Below are 24702 nucleotides of genomic sequence, written 5' to 3'. Positions count from 1 at the left end.
GCCTCTTGAGCATCCCTCGGGCGGGGGGTCCCGGCGGGACGGAGTGGCGTGAACCACTCCGGCGTCGGGCCGTCCCAAAGGTGCGGAATCATCCACACTTTCAGGGGCTAGGCCCGCCCCGGAGTGGTTTGCACCCTGCCGGCGGGAAAGGGGCTGTGCGCCACGCCAACCGGCGCCGAAGAGCCTATGCCGGCTGGCACGAGTTGGCGCATGTGCGGGAGCGCCAGCGCATGCTGGCGTCTTCCCCACGCATGCACAGAGGGCTTTGTTTCCGCACCGGGAATGGCGGACCGGTACAGCCTCCGGTGCGGAAGGATAGAGTGCGCCCACGGCACAGGCCCGCCCGTGTATCGGTGGGCCCCGATTGCGGGCCAGGCCTCCGTGAGGGCACCTCCTGGGGCCATATCCCCCCGTGCCCCCCTAAGAACCCCGGAGCCTGCCCGCGCCGCCAGGTCCCACCGGTAAGGGACCTACTCCGATTTACGCCGGCAGGACTGGCAAAAGACGGGCGGGACCTTGGCCCACCCCGGCCGGAGAATTCGGGCAGCCCTGGTGCCCATTGAGTCGCGCCAGACCCTGCCATTCTCCGAGGCGGACGGCGCAACTCACGCCGGGCCGATTTTTGGGGGGCCGGAGAATTAGGAGGATGGTGGGGGCGGGATTCACGCCGACCCCCGGCGCTTCTCCAATCCGGCGGGGGGGTCGGAGAATCCCACCCCTCATTTTAATGGTTTCACCAATGGCCAACCATGTCTTCACCGCCTAGGCCCTAAAGGGAATTCCCTCCTTAAACCGCTCCTCCTCGTGGTCCTCCTTTAAGGCATTCTTAAAAACCCACCTCTATGACCAAGCTTTTGCCATCGACCCTAACATCTGTGGCTAAAGCCAAATTTTGATAATGCTCATGTGAAGCAACTTGGATCATGTTACTACATTGAAGGTGCTTTAGAAATGCAAGTTGTTTTTGAGGTTAACTGTTCCACAGCAGTGACCTGTGCAGGCTGGTCTTGCTCACCTCATGGGCACTTGCTCAGAAGCAGCACGTCAGCCTGCAGAATTGAATGTATTTACATAAAGTGAGTAGGGTGTTTTAAAAAGGTTTCTTTCTCATGTCAGAATTATTTTGAAAAGATGCAAAGATAGAACAGCACATAACCAACTAAAAAATGCCTCATGCAATGACACAGGACAAACTTCGGAGTACGGTGTTTTACCAGATCATTGATTTATCCTCAGGTGAAAAATTCCAATTGTTTTGCTTTCCAATAATTCTTGCCCAATCTTGAAGATACGAACTCAAACTGAAATACTTATCTGTAGGCCCATGCACATTGAACTACTATGCACAAGTGGCCATTCTTTGTTTCTGTTAGCCTAGACAGTGAATAATAATATAATAATCTTTATTGTCATACATTGGCTTACATTAACACTGCAATGAAGTTATTGTGAAAATCCCCTAGTCGCCACACTCCGGCACCTGTTCTGATACACGGGAGAATTCAAAATGTCCAATTCACCTAACAATCTTTCGGGACTTGTGGGAGGAAACCGGAGCACCTGAAGGAAACTCACGCAGACATGGGGAGAATGAGCAGACTCCGCACAGACAGTGACCCAAGCTGGGAAACGAACCTGGGACCCTGGCGCTTTGAAGCCACAGTGCTAACCACCGTGCTACTGTGCGAATGTTAGCAGGCTATTCAATTGTAAGACGTCTTACTGTGCTCACCCCAGTCCAACGCCAGCATCTCCACATCATTCAATCATCAGTACTCATCAGCTGGGCTCAATCCAGTCCTCACCTGACATTGATTTAGTGGTCTTTTCTCACTTTGGATGTGCCATGCTCCTATACCTCCTCTCTTTGATGGGACCCTAGTGTTGTATAATCCGGTCCTTTTACCTCTGAAAATCCATTCTAAATCCAACCTGGGGCAGGATTCTCCCCTACCCGGCGGGGCGGGACGGGGGGGTCCCGGCGGGATGGAGTGGCGTGAACCACTCCGGTGACGGGCCGCCCAAAAGGTGCAGGTTTCTCCGGACCTTTAGGGGCCAAGCCCTCACCTTGAGGGGCAAGCCCCGCGCCGGAGTGGCTGGCACGCCGCCAGCCGTCGGGAAAGGCCTTTGGCGCCACGCCAGCCGGGGCCGGAAGGTCTTCGGCGGGTGGCGGAAGTCCGCACATGCGCGGGAGCGTCAGCCGCTGCTGACGTCATCCCCGCGCGTGCGCAGGGGGTGTGTTTCTTCCCCGTCGGCCATGGTGAAGACTGTGGCAGAGGCGGAGGGAAAAGAGTGACCCCACAGCACAGGCCCGCCCGCGGATCGGTGGGCCCCGATCGCGGGCCAGGCCACCGTGGGGGCACCCCCCGGGGCCAGGTCACCCCGTGCCCCCCCCAAGACCCCGGAGCCTGCCTGCGCCGCCTAGTATCGCCGGGAGGAGAGGTGGTTTGATCCTCGCCGGTGGGACAGGCATTCCAGCAGTGGGACTGCGGCCCATCGCGGGCCAGAGAATCGCCGGGGGCGGCCTGCCGACCAGTGCGGCACGGTTCCCGCCCCCGCCGAATATCTGGTGCCGGACAATTCGGAAACCGGCAGGGGCGGAATTCACGCCAGCCCCTGGCGATTCTCCAATTCGGCGGGGGGTCGGAGAATCCCGCCCCTGGAGTCTACTGTTTGCTGGCCACTGTTAAGTTTCCAAAATGATACTTAGTCTGTGAGCTTCGAGTCAGAAAGCTGCCAACAAACACAAGCCAAAAGATGAAAATGGCCAACCAGAATACAAACTGAACTGGTTTTACTCAGGAGCCTTCCGATAAGCAGCTAATGGATAATCACCAAAATCTGCACCTGGAAAGATAATGTCAGGATATACATAGGGAACTGGCAACTTCTTCATAAAAACAAAGTCCCTGGATAAGTAACAATATCCATATAATGATTTACACCAGGTGAAAACGTGCAGTGCCTGGGTTCCATTCCCGGCTGGGTCACTGTCTGTGCTGAGTCTGCATGTTCTCCCCCGTGTCTGCGTGGGTTTCCTCCGGGTGCTCTGGTTTTATCCCACAAGTCCCGAAAGACGTGCTTGTTAGGTGAATTGGACATTCTGAATTCTCCCTCTGCGTACCCAACCAGGCGACTAGGGGATTTTTACAGTAACTTCATTGCAGTGTTAATGTGAGCCTACTTGTGACACTAATATCATTATTAATATTATTAAGAGTGTCCTGGGATCTTTAATGTCCATCTTAACCTTTAATGTCCTTCTTAACAGGCATACTTAATATTTAATCCATGATTTATGTAGGGCTCTTACACAGAGTTAATCAATGCTGCTGCGTATGTAAAAGCAGACACTAATTTGTACAACTGAATTTGTTCCACCATTTTTGTTTCGTTATTGTGGCTCTTATGTTTAGCATTTAAGTAACAAGTAGTTAAATGTATGCCCTTCAAGCAAAATTCTCCTTCCATGAAGAACCACGGGCGGGATTCTCCGTAAATCGGCACGATGGCCTGAAACCAGCGCCATAAACGGCGCGAATCACTCCGGTGTCGACCCCACAAGACGTCGCAAATTCTCCGGCCCCGAATGGGCTAGTAGCGGCGTGACGCCATTCACGACGGCGTCATGCCGTCAGTGACGCCGCGCGGTGTCAATGCACAAAAGACGCCACTCCTCTCTCCCGAGACGTAGCAAAATGGCCGCCTGCCGCACAGCGCCAAGTGAGACCCCTCATTGCCTGCCCCCCTTCCCCCATATCCCGATTCCCCCATAGCCCCCTTCCCCCATCTCCCAAATCCCCCCTTCCCCCACAGGACACCGACACCCAGGACAATGACGCACACGACACCCGCACAGGGGACTGATGGACAGGAATCACCACTCCAGGGGACCCCGGGTCGGATGAGGAGCACACCACTGCTATCTCCTACACCCTCCACCATCGCAGAGACACTCATCTCGGTTGGGCACTTTAGCGATGAGGCGTCTGGGACACTAACTGGTGCGCACAAGACAGCCGTCCCGGTACAGCAGGTGGAGGCAGGAACAGCCGAGGGGCCGGGCGGTCGGAGTGCAGCCCGGTGCAGGCAACTGATTTGTTATGTTGTAGGTGTAACATAAGCGGCTTCCTTGTGGTGCACTTGGCAAAGGAAGGTTCAGACGTGGAGATAACCTCAACACATTTATTAAACTATTTACACTTCTATTACTCGGGTTTGACACTACTGCTAATCCTACTATAGCTACCCAGACTGACTAACCAGTTGCTGCAATCCACGTGGTGGGAGTGATATTGAATCAACCCAGTGTCTCTACTCACTGACTGTCTCCACTGGAAAGAGCCAGATCATGTGTGGTGTCCTTTATATATGGGTTGGTGTAATGCCCCCCCTGTGGTCGTATCACCTCCGTGTGTATCGTGAATGTCCATTAGGCCGTGTCCTATCTACCTGATCTATTGGTTGAGTGTGTGTGTGATGTCTTTGGTGCTCCCTCTAGTGTCTAGCTAGCCTACATGCATTTACATTGATGCACATCACCACATCCCCCCTTTTTTATATGTTACATATTTTCTGCACACTTTGAGAAAATTGAACAAAGAACAGGTAGATAAGGTAAGGTATACAAGTCACGATTAAACAATAAGTCCAAATCATTTGTGTGAGTCCAAAAATCAATCATCATGGTCAAATGTCTCTCTTGGTTATGAACGCCATCAACGTCCCTGTGCCACAGGAACCAAGAAGTGGTCAAATCACTTCGCTGTCTGATTTGGAGTCCCTTTCTTTTTCCGATGTTTGTGATGGTGCTGTCGGATGGCATCTTGTAGCTGATAAGGTGTTGACGTTGAAGAGGTACCATCAACAGTATCATTCGAGGTCATGGATGTGCCATATGTTGAAGTTGGGTAAGACTGTACATGCTGGTTCTGGCCACGTGCTGTGCTGGAAGGTTCATCCTGCTGAGAAGCGTTGAAGCTTGTCGAATTGGAAACAGAACTGCTGCTCGCATAAATACCTGGTGATGGTGTGAAACTAGAACCTTGCATCTGATAGGAATATGCCGTCTGGCCAGGCTGGGGTGCAGCAAATCCTGGGCTGTAACTAAGGCATCCAGTCTGTAATGCAGATTGCGCTTGCGGTAGTCCTCCTTCGGTCTTGATTCCATTAGTGGGCAATCAGTAGTGCTGGCCTGTTTGAGAATATGCTGCATAGACTGCTGGCTGCTGCATGCCTGAATACTGGGTTTGTCCAGCATGAGCTGTCATTGGCTGCACTGCTGGTGTGGAAAAAACATGTGGATATAGCTGTGGTGGTGAATATTGGTGTATTCCTCTTGGACTGTAGCCACTGCTTGTTATTACTGACCCAGTGTAATTGTTAAGTGATCCATCTCCTGTCGTTGTGGCATCTGCTGTCACCCTAAGCATGCCATCACTGAGGTTGCGGCATTCCCTGTCTGGAGTAAAGTCCGGCTTATGTGAATCAGAGTCGGCGTTTGGTTGCTCCCCATCTGGAGTCTGGTCTGTTTTAACTGAGTCAGTGTTGGTTTGTTGATGCTCCCCATTCGGAGTCTTCGCAGGTTCACTGGAGTCAGCTGAGATTTCTTGAAGCTGCACGTCTGGAGTCGGAACATGCAGGAATGCATAGACTTGTGGAGAGGTTCGAGCGAATGAGGGTGGAAGTATCATGGTGTCACCAGAGTCACCAGTGGTCTCACAGTGATCGTCGAGTGCCTCTGTACACACTAGCTGAGGTCTGTCACTTTGCACATCTTGTATGGGAAGTGGGATGCTGTTGTCACTCGTCTCACATACCGTGGGTAGATCCTCAGTAGCTGCTTGTTGTTCACTTGGGTTGGGTATATTGTCAGAGTCTTCATCTGGTGGCGCAAACAATGTGGGTGGACTGTCATTGTCTTGCTGTTGTCCTTCATTTGGGCTTGGACTGGCATCGTCGCTTTGTTCTTCACTGTAGCATGATAGACCGTCATGGTCGTCCTGCTGTGCATTGGAGCGTGGTAGACGGTCATAGTCTTCTTGCTGTTTACTTGAGCATGGCAGACTTGCATCGTCTGCCGCTAGTTGGTCAGAAGAGGTTGCTAGACCCTCATGGTCTTGTTCCTGCAAGGACTGCACGTCGGAGTCTTGCATTGCTTCTATCGTGGAGGCTGTCCACGAGCTCGATGCGGAGGCTTGTGACACTGGAGTCACGTCTTGTGTGTGCAAGGACTGTGGTGTGGAGTCTTGCGTGTCTTCTTTCGTAGAGTCGGGAACCCTGCATGGACCATGCTCTGTGTGGCAGCAGGCCGCTCTCTGTGGGCTTGTACCACTCTCTGTCTCTTGATTTCAGGCTGCAGCATCATCCTGCACTCACGAGTCGGGATGTCATACCTGCTGGGCTGAAGAACGAATCCGCGTCTGCGTCGGATTCAATACGGGGGTCGCCAATGTGCAACACGTCTAGTTGTGGTTCGGATTTGGTACTGGGGTAGCCTCCCAAGGTGAAAGGTTCGTCTGAGTCGTTGTCTTCTAGGACCATATCATCACTGTTTGCGTCGGAGCTGGCATTGGGCTCGCGAGGTCCAGAGAAAATATAACGGTCGGTATTGAAGTATTCAAGGTCGGAATCATCGGTTTGGGCGGAGGTAACTACTTGTTGCAGGGTTCTTCGGAGGTTAATTTCATTTACTGGTTCAATTTGAGGCATTGTGCTGTCATTCCAGGTGAAGGATGTTGTTTCACGGCTTAAAAAGATTTTTTTCTTTGATTTGGGATGTTTCCCCTTTAAATGGGCGTGGTCCGGGCCCTCTGACGTCATGATGCATGTGACGTAACGCGTAGGAAGCGATTGCGCAGATCGCTGTTCCTTTACCGATGGCCGTTTTCGTGATTGCACATGCGCGGCGTCTCGCAACTGCAGTCCCTTTAGAAAGTTGGCCGCCGATCAAAACTGTTCTCTGCTCCGGGATTTTGGCCTCGAGGTGAGTACTGGCGCTTCTCTTACCTTTTCTTGCTGGTTGGAGTGCGTTTTCCTCACAGTATTTGCCGAATTTGTCCAGGACTGCCTGGAAGTCGCTCCTGTTTTGCCCCTTGGAGAACCTGAATTTTAAAAAGATTTCTTCTGCTCTGGCACCGGCGATGGTGAGCAGAAGCTCTGTCTTTTCAGCATCGGCCAGGTATTCTAGTTCGGCTGCTACCAGGAAGAATTAAAACATTTGCTGGAATACCCGCCAGTTTTCGCGGAGATCGCCGTGGCACCGGAGCTGCTGCGGAACCCGGATCGCGAACATCTTGCCTGGGTATTGCTGGTTGTCACTGTACGCTGAGGCATGGCTATATGGATTGAAAGAGTTCAGTCCTGGTACCATGATTTGTTATGTTGTAGGTGTAACATAAGCTGCTTCCTTGTGGTGCACTTGACAAAGGAAGGTTCAGACGTGGAGATAACTTCAACACGTTTATTAAACTATTTACACTTCTATTACTCGGGTTTGACACTACTGCTAATCCTAGTATAGCTACCCAGACTGACTAACCAGTTGCTGCAATCCACGTGGTGGGAGTGATATTGAATCAGCCCTGTGTCTGTACTCACTGACTGTCTCCACTGGAAAGAGGCAGATCATGTGTGTGGTGTCCTTTATATATGGGTTGGTGTAATGCCCCCCTGTGGTCGTGTCACCTCCATGTGTATCGTGAATGTCCATTGGTCGTGTCCTATCTACCTGATCTATTGGTTGAGTGTGTGTGTGTGTGATGTCTTTGGTGCTCCCTCTAGTGTCTAGCTAGCCTACATGCATTTACATTGATGCACATCACCACAGCAACCATCTGCCGCCCAGACAGGTCCCGGGTTCCTGGAGTTACCACACCCACCCATAGACCCGATGCAGGCACGGACCAAGTGGGTGACGGCCGGCTTGCGGCAGCTGCAGACGAAGGTGAAAGAGTCCACCCGCGTGCAGGAGCAGGTAGTAGTGCCGGTCATGCGTGCCACCGAGGCTGACACCGCACGGGTGGCGTCCGCGGTGGGGGCAATGGGTGCGACGGTGTCAAACATGTGTCGCAGTATGCAAGGTGTTGGGCTTTCGTGGCCCAGGATATGGCTGCCCTCTCACAGGCAGCCATGAGCCAGAGCCAGCAGCAGATCGCAGAGGCACTCAACGCCATGGCCCGGTCTCTGCAGGCCATCGCTGAGGACATCGGCACCACTGCCCGGGTGCTGGCTGGCGTCACTCAGACATAGACAGGGATGGCCAACAAACTTGCAGACCCTTGTTGATAACAGGGCGGGCCTCCAGGACTGACAGCGCCAGGTGTTGGGGGGGCGTCGGGTGCCCGGTCCGTTCGCATCCCTGACCCATGTAGAGGCCCAGGGGCCAACGGGCACCTGGAGGCAGTAGGAGCTGCTGGGCCCCGTTCCGGATCCCCCTGTAGGGGAGGTCCTGGAACACCGCGACACCTCGGACACCTCCCCCTTCCCATCCCAGGTGCATCTGGTGGGCAACGGGCAGGACAGGCAGGCGGCTCGCCATCCCAGTCGTCCGAGCCGCAGCCTGGCCCATCTAGGCCGGGCCGCCCCAGGAAACGGCCGCCAAAGGGGTCCCTAGTCACAGGGCAGGAATAACAGGAGTCCCCCTCCAGTTCTGCTGTACCGTCTGGGGAACCACCTAGACAGAGTCATCGGGCCCATAAGGCCAAAAATTTAGACACTGAGTAAGGTGGCACGGGTGCAGGGCACAGATTAGTTCTGGGGCTAGGGCACGTGAATGAACTGTTTGTTATTAAAATCACTTTCTCACCTACAGAAGCTGCCTTTGTGCTCTGTCTGATGCGTGTGGGGGTGTGGTGTGAGGTGAGCGCCAGTGGGTGTGTGAGGGGTGATAGAACGTCGGCCTCAGGTGAGTGTGCCCCCCTCCCCCCCGAGTCACCCTCACCATCCCCCCGGGCAGACGACGGGACCGTGCGCTGCAGTGTCACGGCCGCTGCAGGGATGGTCCGGGTGGAGGGTGGTACTGTGGCCATGGGTCAGACACTGTCCAACAACGCAGAGCCCAGAGCTCATCGCAGGGCGGGTTGTCATCATCCTCTATGGCCTGCAATAGACACGCTTCCACCGGTGACTGTGTGAGCCCGGCCCGTTGTGCCGCAGGTGGATATGCAATGGAGGGGCGGTGTACATGTGGTTGGGTACGGGTGGTTGGTGTTGGGTGGGTGGGGTGAGGGTAGTTGGTGTTGGGTGGGTGGGGTGAGGGTGGTTGGTGTTGGGTGGGTGGGGTGAGGGTGGTTGGTGTTGGGTGGGTGGGGTGAGGGTGGTTGGTGTTGGATGGGTGGGGTGAGGGTGGTTGGTGTTGGATGGGTGGGGTGAGGGTGGTAGGCTGGTGCCGTAGTGTGCAGTCTGCGCCCATACTCGGCAATTCCCATGCCCCCCTAGTCCGTGAACCGGGCGGCTATTAGCCTGTCCCGTGCCCGCTGGCCCAGCAATTAATGGTGGGCAGCCTCCCGTCCATGTCCAGCCCGTCTGTCCTGATCATTGCCCCCATTCTCCTCATCTGGGGAGGTCTGCGCCTCCCCTTGCTGCTCCTCCCCTTCCCCCTCCTCTGCCTGCAGCACATCGCCCCTCTGCTGGGCTATATTGTGCAGGACGCAGCAGGCCACATGGATGCGGACGACCCTATCTGACGGGTACTGGAGGGTCCCTCCAGAGCGGTCCAGGCACCTGAAGCGCACCTTTAGCAGCTCAAAGCACCTCTCTATCATACCCCTGGTCGCTGCGTGGGCATCATTTTAGCGGTTCTCCGTGTCAGTCTGTGGCCTCCGTAAAGGCGCCATCAGCCGCGACCGCAACGGGTAACTCCTGTCGCCCAGCAACCAGCCCCTCAGCCGGAGGGGGGGGGGCTCGAACATGGTTGGAATGAAAGATTGCGCCAATACGAATGAGTCCCGTACACTGCCCGGGTACCGGGCGCAAATCTGTAGGATCATCATGCGGTGGTCTCAGACCACCTAAATGTTCATGAAATAGGTCCCCTTCTTATTCGTGAACACAGCCCTGTTATCCGCAGGTGGGCGCACGGCGACGTGCATCCCATCGATCGCCCCCTGGACCATGGGCATCCTGGCCGCTGCAGCGATGTCCAGACTGGCCCGGTGCACAGGGAACTGGATGTAGCGGCCCGCGATGGCATATAGCGCGTCTGTCACTGCCCGGATGCACCGACGCTTGCGAGATGCCGGACAGGTCCCCACTCGGCGCCTGGAATGACCCCTTGGCATAGAAGTTCAGGGCCACCGTATCCTTGACGGCCACGGGAAGAGGGTGTCCTCCCCCAGTGCCACGCGGTGCCAGGTGTGCCATCAGGTGGCAGATGTGTGCCACGGTATCCCGGCTCATCCGGATCCGGTCTCCTCCTGCATGCCCTGGTACGACGAGCGGGGCCGGTACACACGGGTCCTCATCGGGTGTCTCCGTCGCCATGGCACCACCACCTCCTCTTCCTCCTCCTCGTCCTGTCGTGTGGGCGGCCCTCCAGCCTGGGCGGCTGCCACCTGCGGCATGCTCCTCTGCGGCAGCCTCCGCCGCCTCCCTGGCACACTCCTGCTCTAGCTCCCCCAGGGCAACATGTAGAAGTGCGGTTCCCGCCACGGCGGCCAACATCGCTGGGTGATGACTAAACATAACAGCCTGCAGGGGGTGGGGATAGACAACATGCCCCCCCCCCGGTGCCATGGGCTGCATGGTCGCGACTGTTGCCAGCTGGCACATGACCAGGCAAACCCCCCCCCCCCCGCAACTCTCCATCACTCGCCCTTCCCGGCCCCCCCATCTCCTCCCTGGCACGCACCCTCCCCAAACCCCCCCCCGGCACGCACCCTCTCCATCACTCAGCCACCCCCCCCCCCCCCTCTCCTCCCTGGCACGCACCCTCTCCAAACACCCCCCCCCCCCAGCCCCTCCCTCCTGCCCAGTCTCTCCTCCTCTCTCTCCCCCCCCCCCCCCCGGCACGCACACTCCAACTGCTGCTGCGACACCCCCCCCCCCCCCCCGCAGCCGACCCCTACCTCCGCGCTGGCCGGCGTCAACCATCACGACTGGTTGGCGCCGTTAAATAGGTGGTTCGCTTCGGCCCATCCAGCCCATGGAATTGGGGCGGACCTGGGGCCCATTTCGTCGCGCCGGTCCTCGACATTCTCCAAGGCGCGCGGCACGATTCACAACACCGGGATTTTTGAGGGGCCGGAGAATATCGCGGGGCGGCCGGGCGGGATTTACGCTCCACATCTTTGTGGAGTTATTCTATGGTCGGTTAAGCCAAGAGTTTGAAAGTCTTAGAGGAAGCTTCACAAAAAATTCACTCAGTGTTGATTTGATCTTTCTTTCCGTGGACTGTGGCATATTTCAGCTTGACGTAAACCAAAAATCACAACAAATTAATTTTGTGAAAAGATGGCACGAACACAATGTAATGGGAACAAACTTGTTCCCTATTCTACTGGCAGCTTAAAGCACCTCTATAAACTGTGCACACTGTGTAGAAATTCTTTTTCTCTTACCGGTAGACACCAACTGCTTCCTTTGAAGTCTTTTTCAAGTGCCTGAATCGCATGGCCATTGGTAGGTCCATGCTGGTTGCCCGTCTACAAGTTCAAAGAGAATAAGAAATTATTGCAATGCTATCAGCTCACCATGAGACTTTACAGGGTACTTTTATTATACATATCAGCCTTTCCTGAGAAATACTTCCTCGCATTACTAGGAGGGCAAGTGACCCAGTGTGGCACATTGTTGTGTAAATGACCACATATCCATGATGCAAGACAGCTGCTCCAGTATCAGCACGCTGAATGCAAAATCTCCAAGGCAGTGCAAATGAGTAAACGGAGGCTTGACCAATCTACCTGCCACAACAAATAATTCCTTTAGTTACTGGTTGAGCCCACCTACGAGGTATAAATTGCTTTTCCATGGATAGTTAACAAACATCCTCATTTCTTTTTTAAACCCAGGGAGAACACCTAAAATGCAAATGTTTCTCTTTTTAGGTGCTGATGCACTGGCATTTTTATTCTGTAATGAATGCAGGAAAAGAAGGCCATTCAGCCTCTAAAGCCTGTCCTGCCATTCAATTAGACAGAGCAGAGCTGTACCGTAACTCCATTTAGCTCCATTCACCTGAGGAAGGAGCAGTGCTCCGAAAGCTAGTGATTCGAAACAAACCTGTTGGGCTTTAACCTGGTGTTGTAAGACTTCTTACTGTGCCCACCCCAGTCCAACGCCGGCATCTCCACATCATTTAACTATATTAGCTTGTATCCCTCTTCACCCTGACCCATCAAAGCTCATTAATTATGTGAATGCTAACAAAAGCACTCATCTTTGGATCAAGTGCTACAGATCTTTGAATGACATTCTGTTTTTCATCTATTCACAGATTTTGCCCCACATTAATTTTCAAACTTGAATATATAACACGCTGGATATGTATTTATGACAATCTAACTCCCACCGTGCTGATTTAAGCTGCACCTCCTCTTCCTCTTCTTCGTTGGGGCAATAGTCTGGTGGCTGCCGATGTTTTGAAGCCAAAAAATTGAACATGTCAAACGCTGATTTCCTGTATGAATAAAAATATAGCAATGAAACAAGGATCCTTTTTGAAACATTATCACCCAAGGTGTTATATAATGCACATCTTTTTCTTCGTACAGTTTACATGCTTTCAGAGTGCACGTTAAGGATCACATTGATATTTCTTTCCTACTTTCTTTATCCTTGGTGGTGTCCCAGACCATTTTCACTTTGCTAAAATCAACACTAATTGTGCTGTCCCCAAATCTCTATTCCAGGGCCTCGAATCTTCAGTTCTCCTAATCTTCCCCCACTGTTTTTTCCTCTCGTACACAAATGCAGAATTGACATCACCTAATCATCACCTCTGGTGGTACCTTATCTTCTTTATGGTAACCCTACACTGTGGGTTCAAACCTTCATCTATGGATCTTACGCTATCAGAACAAAAAATCAGTTTCAGACTTTTGTATAAATGCAAGTAAATCATGTTATCACTCTCTCTCCCTCTTTGATGATACAGAAAAATCGAACACTCAGCATATTTGGTGATGTGTAATGAGGCAGACTTGATTAGGGAACTTAAGGTGAAGGAACCCTTAGGGAGCAGTGACCACAGTATGATAGAATTTACCCTGCAGTTTGAGAGGGAGAAGCTGCAATCAGATGTAACGGAATTACAATTAAATAAGGGTAACTACAAAGACATGAGGGAGGAGCTAGCCAGAGTTGATTGGAGAAGGAGCCTAGCAGGGAAGACAGTGGAACAGCAATGGCAGGAGTTTTGGGGGATTATTAGAGAGACACAACAGAAATTCATCCCAAGGAGGAGGAAACATGCTAAGGGGAGAACAAGGCATCCATGGCTGACGAGGGATGTCAAGGACATCATAAAGGCTAAAGAAAAAACATACAAAGTGACGAGGGTTAGTGGGAAACCAGAGGATTGGGAAGCCTTTAAAAGCGAGCAGAGGACAACTAAAAAAGCAATAAGGGGGGAGAAGATGAAGTACGAGTGCAAGCTAGTTAGTAATATAAAGGAAGATAGGAAGAGATTTTTTCAATATATAAAAGGTAAGAGAGAGGCAAAAATAGACATTAGACCACTAGAAAATGTGGCTGGAGAAGTAATAATAGGAAACCAAGAAATGGCAGATGAACTGAATAGTTACTTTGCATCAGTCTTCGCGGTGGAAGACACCAGCGGGTTGCCCGAGCTCCAGGAGGCAGAGGTGAGTGCAGTGACCATTACAAAGGAGAAGGTTCTGGGGAAACTGAAAGGTCTGAAGGTGGATAAGTCACCTGGACCGGATGGACTACACTCCAGGGTTCTAAAAGAGATAGCTCAGGAAATTGTGGAGGCATTGGTGATGATTTTTCAGGAATCACTGGAGGCAGGAAGGACCCGAGAGAACTGGAAGGTGGCTAATGTAACGCCACTGTTTAAGAAGGAAGGGAGGCTGAAGATGGGAAATTATAGGCCGGTTAGCCTGACTTCGGTCATTGGTAAGATTTTAGAGTCTGTTATTAAAGATGAGATGGCGAGGCACTTGGAAGTGCATGGCAAAATGGGACTGAGTCAGCACGGCTTTGTCAAAGGGAGGTCGTGTCGGATAAATCTGTTAGAGTTCTTTGAGGATGTAACAAGCAAGTTAGACAAAGGAGAACCAGTGGACGTGATTTATTTAGATTTCCAGAAGACCTTTGACAAGGTGCCGCATAGGAGACTGTTAAATAAATTAAGAGCTCATGGTATTCAGGATAAAGGGGTCTTTTTCAGGATGGCAGCCGGTGACTAGTGGTGTGCCTCAGGGGTCTGTGCTGAGACCACAACTTTTTACAATATACATTAATGATCTGGAAGAAGGTACTGAAGGCACCGTTGCTAAGTTTGCAGATTATACAAAGATCTGTAGAGGGACAGGTAGTATTGAGGAAGCAAGGGGGCTGCAGAAGGATTTGGACAGCCTAGGAGAGTGGGCAATGAAGTGGCAAATGAAACACAATGTGGAGAAGTGTGAGATTATGCACTTTGGAAGGAGGAATCAAGGCATAGATTATTTTCTCCATGGGGAAATGCTTCGGAAAGCAGAAGCACAAAGGGACTTGGGAGTCCTTGTTCATGATTCTCTTAAGTTTAATCTGCAGGTTCAGTCGGCAGTTAAGAAGGCAAATGCAATGTTAGCATTCATGCCAAGAGGGCTAGAATACAAGACCAGGGATGTACTTCTGAGGCTGTATAAGGCTCTGGTCAGACCCCATTTGGAGTACTGTGAGCAGTTTTGGGCCCCATATCTAAGGAAGGATGTGCTGGCCTTGGAAAGGGTCCAGAGGAGGTTCACAAGAATGATCGCTGGAATGAAGAACTTGTCGTATGAGGAGTCTGGGTTTGTACTCGTTGGAGTTTAGAAGGATGAGAGGGGATCTGATTGAAACGTATAAGATACTGCGAGGCCTGGATAGAGTCAACGTGGAGAGGATGTTTCCACTTGTAGGAAAAACTAGAACCAGAGGACACCGTCTCAGATTAAAGGGACGATCCTTTTAAACAGAGATGAGGAGGAATTTCTTCAGCCAGAGGGTGGTGAATCTGTGGAACTCTTTACCGCAGAAGGCTGTGGAGGCCAATTCACTGAGTGTCTTTAAGACAGAGATAGATAGGTTCTTGATTAATAAGGGGATGAGGGGTTATGGGAGAAGGCAGGAGAATGGGGATGAGAAAATATCAGCCATGATTGAATGGCGGAGCAGACTCGACGGGCCAAGTGGCCTAATTCTGCTCCTATGTCTTATGGTCTTATATTGCGGGGAAAATGCACCGGAGTGACACTAGGTGAACAGCCTTTCCAGAGAGCCAGCACCAACACGATGGGCCAAATGGTCTCCTTCTGTGTTCAGGGATGAACAAAAGTAAATGAGAGGACGAAAATTTGGGAAGGAAGCTTAATTTTAAATTTCAAAAAATTGCTTCATTGTCATTAACATTAACCCAATACCTGATCACTCAACTGTAATATCAAGTTGCTTTGCTAATTGTAACCAGCTGAGTGTGACAGTGAACAGCTTGAATGTAAGCTTCTACCTTCGTGTTTTACCTTTGGTGTATTTCGGCCCTTGCTGATCCATGTGGGTTGATGGGAAGCTCATCGACTTCCTGGTGTTTGTGAAACTTGAAGCTGTAACTTTTGCAACGTTTGGCTCCATAAAGTTGTTCGATTAGGAACACCACAGCATCATGAGAAATACCCAGCATTTTCAGTCCATTAATCGCTGCAAATCAAAACAAAAATAAACACATGCTTATAAGTTACAGTCAATACTAAGCTCTTGGATAACCAAAGAACATTAGCTAATATTATGTCACCTGACCAACCATTCTATTTTCTTTCCTCGTTGTATGAATTTTACTGTAAGGAAAGAAATGTCAGTGATCCTGGTTAAATTATGTATGTACAAAGTACACTTATGTTCTGTCAAATATGAGAAATTAAGGGGTTATCTAATGGAGGTGTTTGAAATAATCAAAGGATTTAATAGGATAGATATTTAATAGAGCACTGAAGCTGTCTGTCTGTGCCCATATATATGCAGAAAGACCAGGACAACATTCAAGTTTGGGCTGATAAGTAACACAAGTGTCAGGCAATGACCTCCAACAAGAAATAATCCAACCATCTCACCTTGACATTTAATAGCTATACAATCATTGAATCTCCCATTATAAACACTGAGGGTTACCATTGACCAGAAACTGATCTGGACCAGATAAATAAGCATTGTTAGTATAAGAGCAGGTGAGAGGCTGGGAATTCTATGGAGTGTAACTCGCCTCTTGTCTCCCCAAAGCCTGTCCACTATCTACGAGTTAAGAGTGTGATAGATGACTCAGCTTTAATGCCACTCGAAAAGCTTGACACCACCCAGGACAAAGAAGCCTACTTGATTGGCCCCCCCGCCCACCACCTTCAATATCTTCTCCCTCCACCACCAATTTACAGTGGCTGCAGTGTTTGCCAATTACATGATCATAGAATTTACAGTGCAGAAGGAGGCCATTCAGCCCATCGCGTCTGCACCGGCCCTTGGAAAGAGCACCCTACCAAAGCCCCACGCCTCCACCCTATCCCCTTTATCCCTGTAAATGCACCTAACCTTTTTGGACACTAAGGGCAAGTTAGAATGGTCAATCCATCTCACCTGCACATCTTTGGACTGTGGGAGGAAACCGGAGCACCCAGAGGAAACCCACGCACACACGGGGAGAACGTGTAGACTCCACACAGTCAGTGACCCAAGCCAGGAATCGAACATGGGACCCTGGAGCTGTGAAGCAACTGTGCTAACCACTATGCTACCATGCTGTCAACAGATGCACTACAGCAACTCACCAAGGCTCCTTCAACAACATCTTCTAAACCTGCAACCTCTACCGCCTGGAAGGACAAGGCCAGCAAATACATGTGAACATCACCATGTGCAAGTTTCCCTCCAAGCCACACATCATCCTGACTTTGGGAAATATATCGCATTCCTTCACTGTCGCCAGGTCAAAATTCTGGAACTCCCCCCGCTAACAGCATTGTGGGTGTACCTACACCAGAGGGGCTGCATCAGTTCATAAAGGTGGCTCACCGCCGCTGCCTTTTCAAGAGCAATTAGAGATGGACAATGATACCCACATCCCATGATAGAGTAATAAAAAAAGATAAAGGGAAACTATTTCCACTAGTGAGAATGCAGATCTATGGGGCATAACCTAGGCTATTCAAGGTGATGTCAGAAAGCACCTCACACAGAGGAGAGTGGAAATCTGAAATTCTCACCCCAAAACGTTGTTGAGAAAATTTCAAAATTGGGATTGACTGTATTTTGTTAAGTAAGGCATAGGGACAGGAGTAGGCCAATCAGCCCATCGAGCCTATCCCACCATTCAATGAGATCATGGCTGACCTGTGACCTAACTCCATATATCTGCCTCTGGCCCATATCCCTTAATATTTTTGCTCAACAAGAATCTATCTCAGATTTAAAACTAACAACTGATTTAGCTTCAACTGCTGTGTGTGGGAGAGAGTCCCAAGCCTCTACCACTCTTTGAGTGAAGAAGTTCTTCCTAACATCTCTCCTGAACGGTCTGCCCCTAACTTTTAGACTATGTCCCCTACTTTTACAATCTCCAAACAGCGTAAATAGTTTATCTTTATCTGCCCTGTCTTTCCCTGATAATAATTTGAATACTTCGATCAGATCACCCATCCATACGGAATCAGAGAATCCCTACAGTGCAGAAAGAGGCCATTTGGCCCATTGAGTCTGCACCGACCCTCTGAAAGAGTACTCCACCCAAGCTCACTCCTCCACCCTATCCCAATAACCCCTAAACCTAACCTACACATTTTATTTGGCCACTAAGGAGCAATTTATCATGGCCAATCAGTCTAACCTGCACATCTTTGGACTGTGGGAGAAAACCGGAGCACCGGAAGAAAGTGCAAACTCCACAATGACCCAAGACCTGAATTGAACCCGAATCCATGCCGCTTTGAGGCAGCAGTGTTAACCACTGTGCCATCTCAGCAGATAAATGGAGTTAAGATGCAGATCAGCCATAATTTAACGTAGTGGTGGATAGGTTCAATGGATTGAATGGCCTCGTCTTCTTCCTATATTCAGGCAGCACAGCCTGGGGCAAACACAGATAGCAGCTCACTCTAAGAGTGGTTCTGTATTCATGGCTAAGCAACAATGCATCGACAATTCCTGTTGTATGACAATGAAGTCAAAATGTTAATGAGAGAAGACGATTGAAATTTAAACGGAGGACACCACATATATTTTATATATCATGTGATAATGTCATGATTCCATATAAAGTACAAAGAAGGGGTTTTTAGGCTTTAGGAACAAACATTTACAAAAACACGTGTGCACTAATAGCGCAGAATATAATTAAATCTAAATTGTCACCTATTTTGCTTGTTACATTTTCTCCCAAACCATGCATGGTATCCAGTCAAGGGATAGGTACCCTGGCCCGTGGGGTCTGAATTAACAGTTTAACTTCTCTCACTGATGGAGATTTGCCATTTCTGAGTGTAAAACCTTTGTTTCCTGACAGCACTTACCAGAAAATGATATGTGTTTCAGGCGGGCGTTGGACCGAGCTTCCTGGACTTTGTCAGTCAGCATCTTCCATCCTTCTATAAAAATTAATTTACAGCAATTAAATTTATTTTTGTGGAAAAATTCAAAATTGTCAGAATCTAGACAGATCTATGCTTTGATTTGAACTTTAGACATCCCAAAACCACACAAACACCATAAACTCAAGAAGGCTTTTTGTTCAAAACCCATGGCCAAGGTCCATGTTTGAAGACACTATCAATGCTTAAGAATGTAAAAACAAGGATCTGGACACCTCTCGTGCTTTTCACGACCTCAGGACGTCCCAAAGTGCTTTACTTCTGAAGCCTTGCAACGTTGGAACTTGCACACAGCACGATCGCAGCAAAGTGCAATTAAGGCTAGGCTAAGATCAGCCATGATCGAATGGTGGAGTAGACACGGTGGGCCAAATGGCCTAATTCTGCTCCTATATCTTATGAACTTTTAATGAGTGACATTGACTAGATAATCTGTTTCAGTGATGTTGGTTGAGGGATAAAATGTTGGTGAGGACAAGAGTGAACCTCCTGCATTTCTTCATGGGATCTTTCATATCTACTTGAAAGGGCAGCTAGGGCCTTAGTTTGAAGTCCTTTCCAAAAGACAGGCAAGATACTGTGCTCATGGCTCTGCAGTGGAACTTGAAAGCACAACCATCGGATTCAGAAGGTGAGTGTGCTACCCACTGAGCAACAGCTGGCACAGGAGAAAAGAGAAAATAAATCAGGATGCAGGTACCAAAAAACACGGGGGGGGGGGAATGAGTTCAAATAAAGTAAAATGAAGGATGCGTTTTGATTTCAACACAGTGGTGTGCAGGGAGGAGGAAAGCCATGAAGAACTGGGCAGGTTCCAGTCACCTCTGGAGTGTCGGTCTGCCGAGAGATCAGTCGGCCCTCATCTCACACTTTTTTCAGCCATTCCCAATCTCCACCCCATTGTGATGTTTTACCCTGTCAATCATTTGTTGAATATATATTGTGTTAATTACTGTTCCCACTTTATGGTTTGTAAATTATTTGGTCTTCAGTTATTTATGACTAGTTTTCGAAATGAATCAAGTATTAATTCAAATTGTCACGCAGCAACTGCAATCAAGAATAGGTGGCATCTATGCTGCCCACACTAATGCCAGTCTGGTCCAACCATCAGAGAGGAAGGCATGAAGATACTCTAGGGGTGATGATCTTTCTCCAAATGTGAAGATCAGAGGTCCTGCTCAGCAATTCCTGTTGGTAGCGGGCTACGTCACAACATCAAAAGTATGAGGAATGACAAGAGACCAAACAGCTGACATATTCTCAACAGCTTGATTTCTATGTAGATGAGCGAGCCCTCCTTCACTCAGTCCCTGGAACACAGCACCTTCAAGGGGCTTGTTTAGCACACTGGGCTAAAAAGCTGGCTTTTAAAGCAGACCAAGGCAGGCCAGCAGCACGGTTCAATTCCTGTACCAGCCTCCTTGAACAGGCGCCAGAATGTGGCGACTAGGGGCTTTTCACAGTAACTTCATTTGAAGCCTACTTGTGACAATAAGCGATTTTCATTTCATTTTAATTTCATTTCATTCCACACAAGACAGCACCTGCACAACACTGCCCCGTCATTCCACACAAACACACAAGTCAGTAAACCATCCCTACCTTCAATATTATCACACTGGATCTGAAAACCATCATCGCTCGTGATCTGAAACAGCAGGCTTTTCTTCAATTTCTTCTCACTTCTGATTTCCTTCCTCTTTTCCTCTTGCTCAAGCAGAGCGAGAAGCGGAGAACTGAAGGAATCATCATCATCTGAACTTTTAGATTCTAGCAGAAAAGTAGAACATACATGATCACTACCCCTTTAAGGATGAGCTTTGTTTGTTCAAAATGCATATCCTAGTGCACTGTTCCCTGAGCAGGCCCAATACGAAGGATTAGATATGTAATTAGAAAAGTTTAAGTGCCTGTGAGAAATGAGACAAATGGGACAGGAGGCTCTCAGACGCAATGCCTATGATAGCTGATCTTGAGTGAAGTAGCAGCTGTGGCCCCATTACCCAAGAGCTATGGAGAGGATCATGATCAAATGATTCCCACTCGAAAGTGCCTAAGCAAAGGCCGGTGTATATTTCACTGGAAAACACTTTACGGTATTGTGTGAAGACAAAGTGTGCGATCCACCCAAATGGCGACCCAAACTTTTGCCAGTGGGAAGACCAGAGTGATTCTTGCTGGCGCTAGGAGAGGTCCTGAAGTGCCATGCTATGACACTTGGAATTTGTTTTTACCTAAGTCGACTTTTCCGTGTCACTACATGGCACACTGGGTCCACACTGGAACTTAGAGGGGCGGGACCTAATCTCTCTTGACAGGTCAGGCGCTCCAATCTCAAATAGTTACTGCAGCCCCCCCTCACCACCCCGAATCGCTGGCAGGGCACCCCCCACTCTAATTTTTACATACTGCTGTTTAACGGTTTTAAAGGCTGAAGATGAGGAGAGCAGCCAAACGTGCCCCATCCCAGGGAAACCCCGGCCTGAGCTCGTCCAGCCCAGCACAAGCCCACTGACCCCCCCCCTCCGATGAGTGATCCCCCTTGGCACCCTGGCGGCAATTGTTGAGAGGTTACCTACCACTCTGACACCCCTCAGACTGCAAGTTGCCAGGTCCACATTCCTCAATATTGCACCAATTCACGCCAGTGGGACTTTCAGCTGGGTGGCGGGGAGGGGGGAACGGAGCATCTCAGCTGGCTAGTGAATGGTGCGTCCTGCCCGTCACTGAGATGTAAAGTAGCTCTAATGAGCTATTTGCACGGTCCCGCCGAGTCAGGGCAGGGAGTCTGGCTGGGATGTTGGGGAACCCGCGATGGCTGGTGGGGTGAGCATGGAGATTCATGACAGGTCTGCCACCCGGTGCAAATCTCAATTTTGGCCTGACCCACTTTTCTGCGGTTGATCATGATTCCCGTTTCCAGTGGGTGGACCCAGACGATCCCAGTCAAGATCAGAATCAACTGTAAAATGGCTGAATTTTTTTTTAAATCTTTTATTGTCACAAGTAGGCTTACATTAACACTGCAATGAAGGTACTGTGAATATCTCGGGCATAACATTGTTGTTTTTTTAAAAAGAGAAATACTCATGGGATGTAAGTGTCGCTGGTGAGACCAGTATTTATTGTCCATCGCTCATGGTCCTTAAAGTTGTTGTGGCAGGAATTCTATTTCTTTTTTTTTTTTAATTTAGAGTACCCAATTATTTTTTCCAATTAAGGGGCAATTTAGCGTGGCCAATCCACCTACACTGCACATCTTTCAGTTGTGGGGGTGAAACCCATGCAGACACAGGGAGAACGTGCAAACTCCACACGGACAGTGACCCAGGGCCGGGTTTCGAACCCGGGGCCTCGGCGCCGTAGGCAGCAATGCTAACCACTGGAATTCTATTTCAACTGTTACAGTCTATGGAGTAATTTGCAATTTTTCAGAGCACTACAACTTAGCATTTCTGCGGTCAATATGCATAATACTCTGACCAAAAAATAACATATTAATTGAAGAAGACAACCATTCAGTCATGAGACAAAGATGTTGCTTACTTTAGTTAGTAAATTACACAATCTAACAGCAGTCCTTATATCTGTATTTAAAAAAGACTCAATCCCACCCTCTGATTGTTGGTGGCCCTGCTGAGCTTGCTAATGTTCCTGTCCCCTACAGAGCTCCAACCAGACACAGTGGTACTGTAAGTCTAAGTTTTAATTCTTTAATTTTCACTCCTCTCTCCTGAGAGTGTCAATTTATTCCTAATGAAGTTTCAGAGGTGCCAGCTACCCTATAATTCTTCATTCAGTTAAGAGACTAGCCCTGTTCTCACCTGACACCTACACAAGTCCTCCAGTGGGAGTGACACTGGATGGAGCATTCATATTGCTCCTTGGCTTAGATCAGGGATTAAAACCTACATAGAATTACACCGAGTCTATAGCGCAGGAACAGGTTATTTGGCCTCAAGAGTCGAGGACATTGTTTGTGTTCAACACCTCCTACTATTTTCTTTCTCCCTCATGTATCCAGCTTCTCCTTAAATGCAACCACTAGAGGAACCTTCTTTCTTCCAGAACTGTAGATCTGATCTTCTCACTATCTTATCCAGCTGAGTTGATGAGGGATGCTAATATAATGTACATTTTGGATGAGGGTGAGATATTGATGCCACTACTGTAGTAGTAATTTCAGAAAATGATTTAAGAACATTGACAAACAACAGTGCTCTGACAATTCCCGACACCAGAAAAATAAAATTGGAAACAAATAGAGAATCAAAAATAACACCCAATTATTTCTTGCCTTCCTAGTTTATGGTACAACTATGTGTGAATTCTGAATGGTGTCACTATTAGATTTGTTTATTTTGAACTGGGCTTTATTTTTAGAGGAGTATTATAGAAAAGTATGGAAGTTATGCTAAACCTGAATCAAATTGTGGTTAGATTCTGCTCCACCATTCGATCATGGCTGATTTGTCCCTCATCCCCATTCTCCTGCAATCCCCATATTAATCAAGAACACCAGATTTGTGCTTGAAGTGCTGTTACCTACAGTGCTACAGACGAAGAGCTGGAAGGTGGAATTAGACAGAATAGTTCTTTCTTAGAACATAAGAACCAGGAGCAGTAGACAATTTAACCTCACGAGCCTGTTCCATCATTCAATATGATCATGGTTGACCTCATCATGGCTTTGTCTCCAACGTCCTGCCCGTTCTCTGTAACCCTTCATCCCATTGCTAATTAAAAATCTGTCTAACTCCTCCTTACATGTGCTCATTGCCCCAACATCCACCGCACTCTGGAGTAGTGAATTCCACAGATTCACGACCCTTTGGAAGAAGTAATTTCTTCTCATCTCTGTTTTAAGTTTGCAACCTCTTATCCTGAGACTATGACCTCTCGTTCTCAAATGTCCCATAAGAGGAAGCATCCATTCCACATCTACTTTATCCATACCTTTTATCATCCTATATAACCACAATTTGATCTTCTTCCATTCTTCCAAAATTGAGAGAGTATAGGCCTAAATTGCTCAATCTCTCTTCATACGACAAAACCCTCATATCTGGAATCAGCCGAGTGAACCTCCTCTGAACTGCCTCCAATGCCACTACATCTTTCCTCAAATAAGGGGACCAAAATTGTGCACAATACTCCAGGTGCGGTTGCCTTGTACAGTTTCAACAACACTTCCATACCCTTATGCACTACACCATAGCTATCAATGCCAACATTCCATTTGCTTTATTACCTGCTTTACCTGCATGGTAATTTTCTGTGACACACCTGAGCACGCCAAAGTTTCTCCCCATTTAAATAATAATTTGCGTTTCCACTTTTTCGGCCAACAGATGATCTCATACATATCCATGTTAAACTCCATCTGCCACATTTTGACATTACAAATATCCATTTGTACGGTTCTTATTTCCTCATTGCAACTTACAGTCTGCAAATTTGACTATAGAACCTTCTGTCCCTGTATCCGGGTCACTAATATCATAGATTATCATAGAATTTACAGTGCAGAAGGAGGCCATTCGGCCCATCGAGTCTGCACCGGCTCTTGGAAAGAGCACCCTACCCAAGGTCCACACCGCCACCCTATCCCCATAACCCAGTAACCCCACCCAACATTAAGGGCAATTTTGGACACTAAGGGCAATTTATCATGGCCAATCCACCTAACCCGCACATCTTTGGACTGTGGGAGGAAACCGGAGCACCCAGAGGAAACCCACGCACACACGGGGAGAATGTGCAGACTCCGCACAGACAGTGACCCAAGCCGGAATCGAACCTGGGACCCTGGAGCTGTGAAGCAATTGTGCTATCCACAAGGCTACTTGCATGGTAATTTTCTGTGACACACCAAAGTTTCTCCCCATTTAAATAATAATTTGCGTTTCCATTTTTTCGACCA

At 49.1% G+C, this 24702-nt stretch overlaps 1 protein-coding gene across 4 annotated transcripts in view; it reads right to left on the bottom strand.

The window, feature by feature from the left end:
- Nucleotides 1–24702, bottom strand: part of kmt2a (lysine (K)-specific methyltransferase 2A) — a 213682-nt gene that overhangs the window by 13528 nt on the left and 175452 nt on the right. For all 4 annotated transcript variants that reach the window (XR_011937424.1, XR_011937425.1, XM_072486449.1 and 1 more), the window contains exons 30-34: nucleotides 20382–20549; nucleotides 18699–18773; nucleotides 15669–15843; nucleotides 12512–12619; nucleotides 11559–11642 (exon numbers count right to left, since the gene is read on the bottom strand). Coding sequence is in view for 2 of the 4 variants with exons in the window: in XM_072486449.1 (XP_072342550.1) it covers nucleotides 11559–11642; nucleotides 12512–12619; nucleotides 15669–15843; nucleotides 18699–18773; nucleotides 20382–20549 (610 nt within the window). In the remaining 2 variants the exon portion in view is untranslated. The remainder of the gene's footprint in view (nucleotides 1–11558; nucleotides 11643–12511; nucleotides 12620–15668; nucleotides 15844–18698; nucleotides 18774–20381; nucleotides 20550–24702) is intronic.

Source organism: Scyliorhinus torazame, chromosome 21 (genome assembly GCF_047496885.1).
Source record: "Scyliorhinus torazame isolate Kashiwa2021f chromosome 21, sScyTor2.1, whole genome shotgun sequence".
In the NCBI taxonomy this organism is placed as follows: Eukaryota; Metazoa; Chordata; class Chondrichthyes; order Carcharhiniformes; family Scyliorhinidae; genus Scyliorhinus; species Scyliorhinus torazame.
This window is presented reverse-complemented; position numbering and strand designations above follow the sequence as displayed.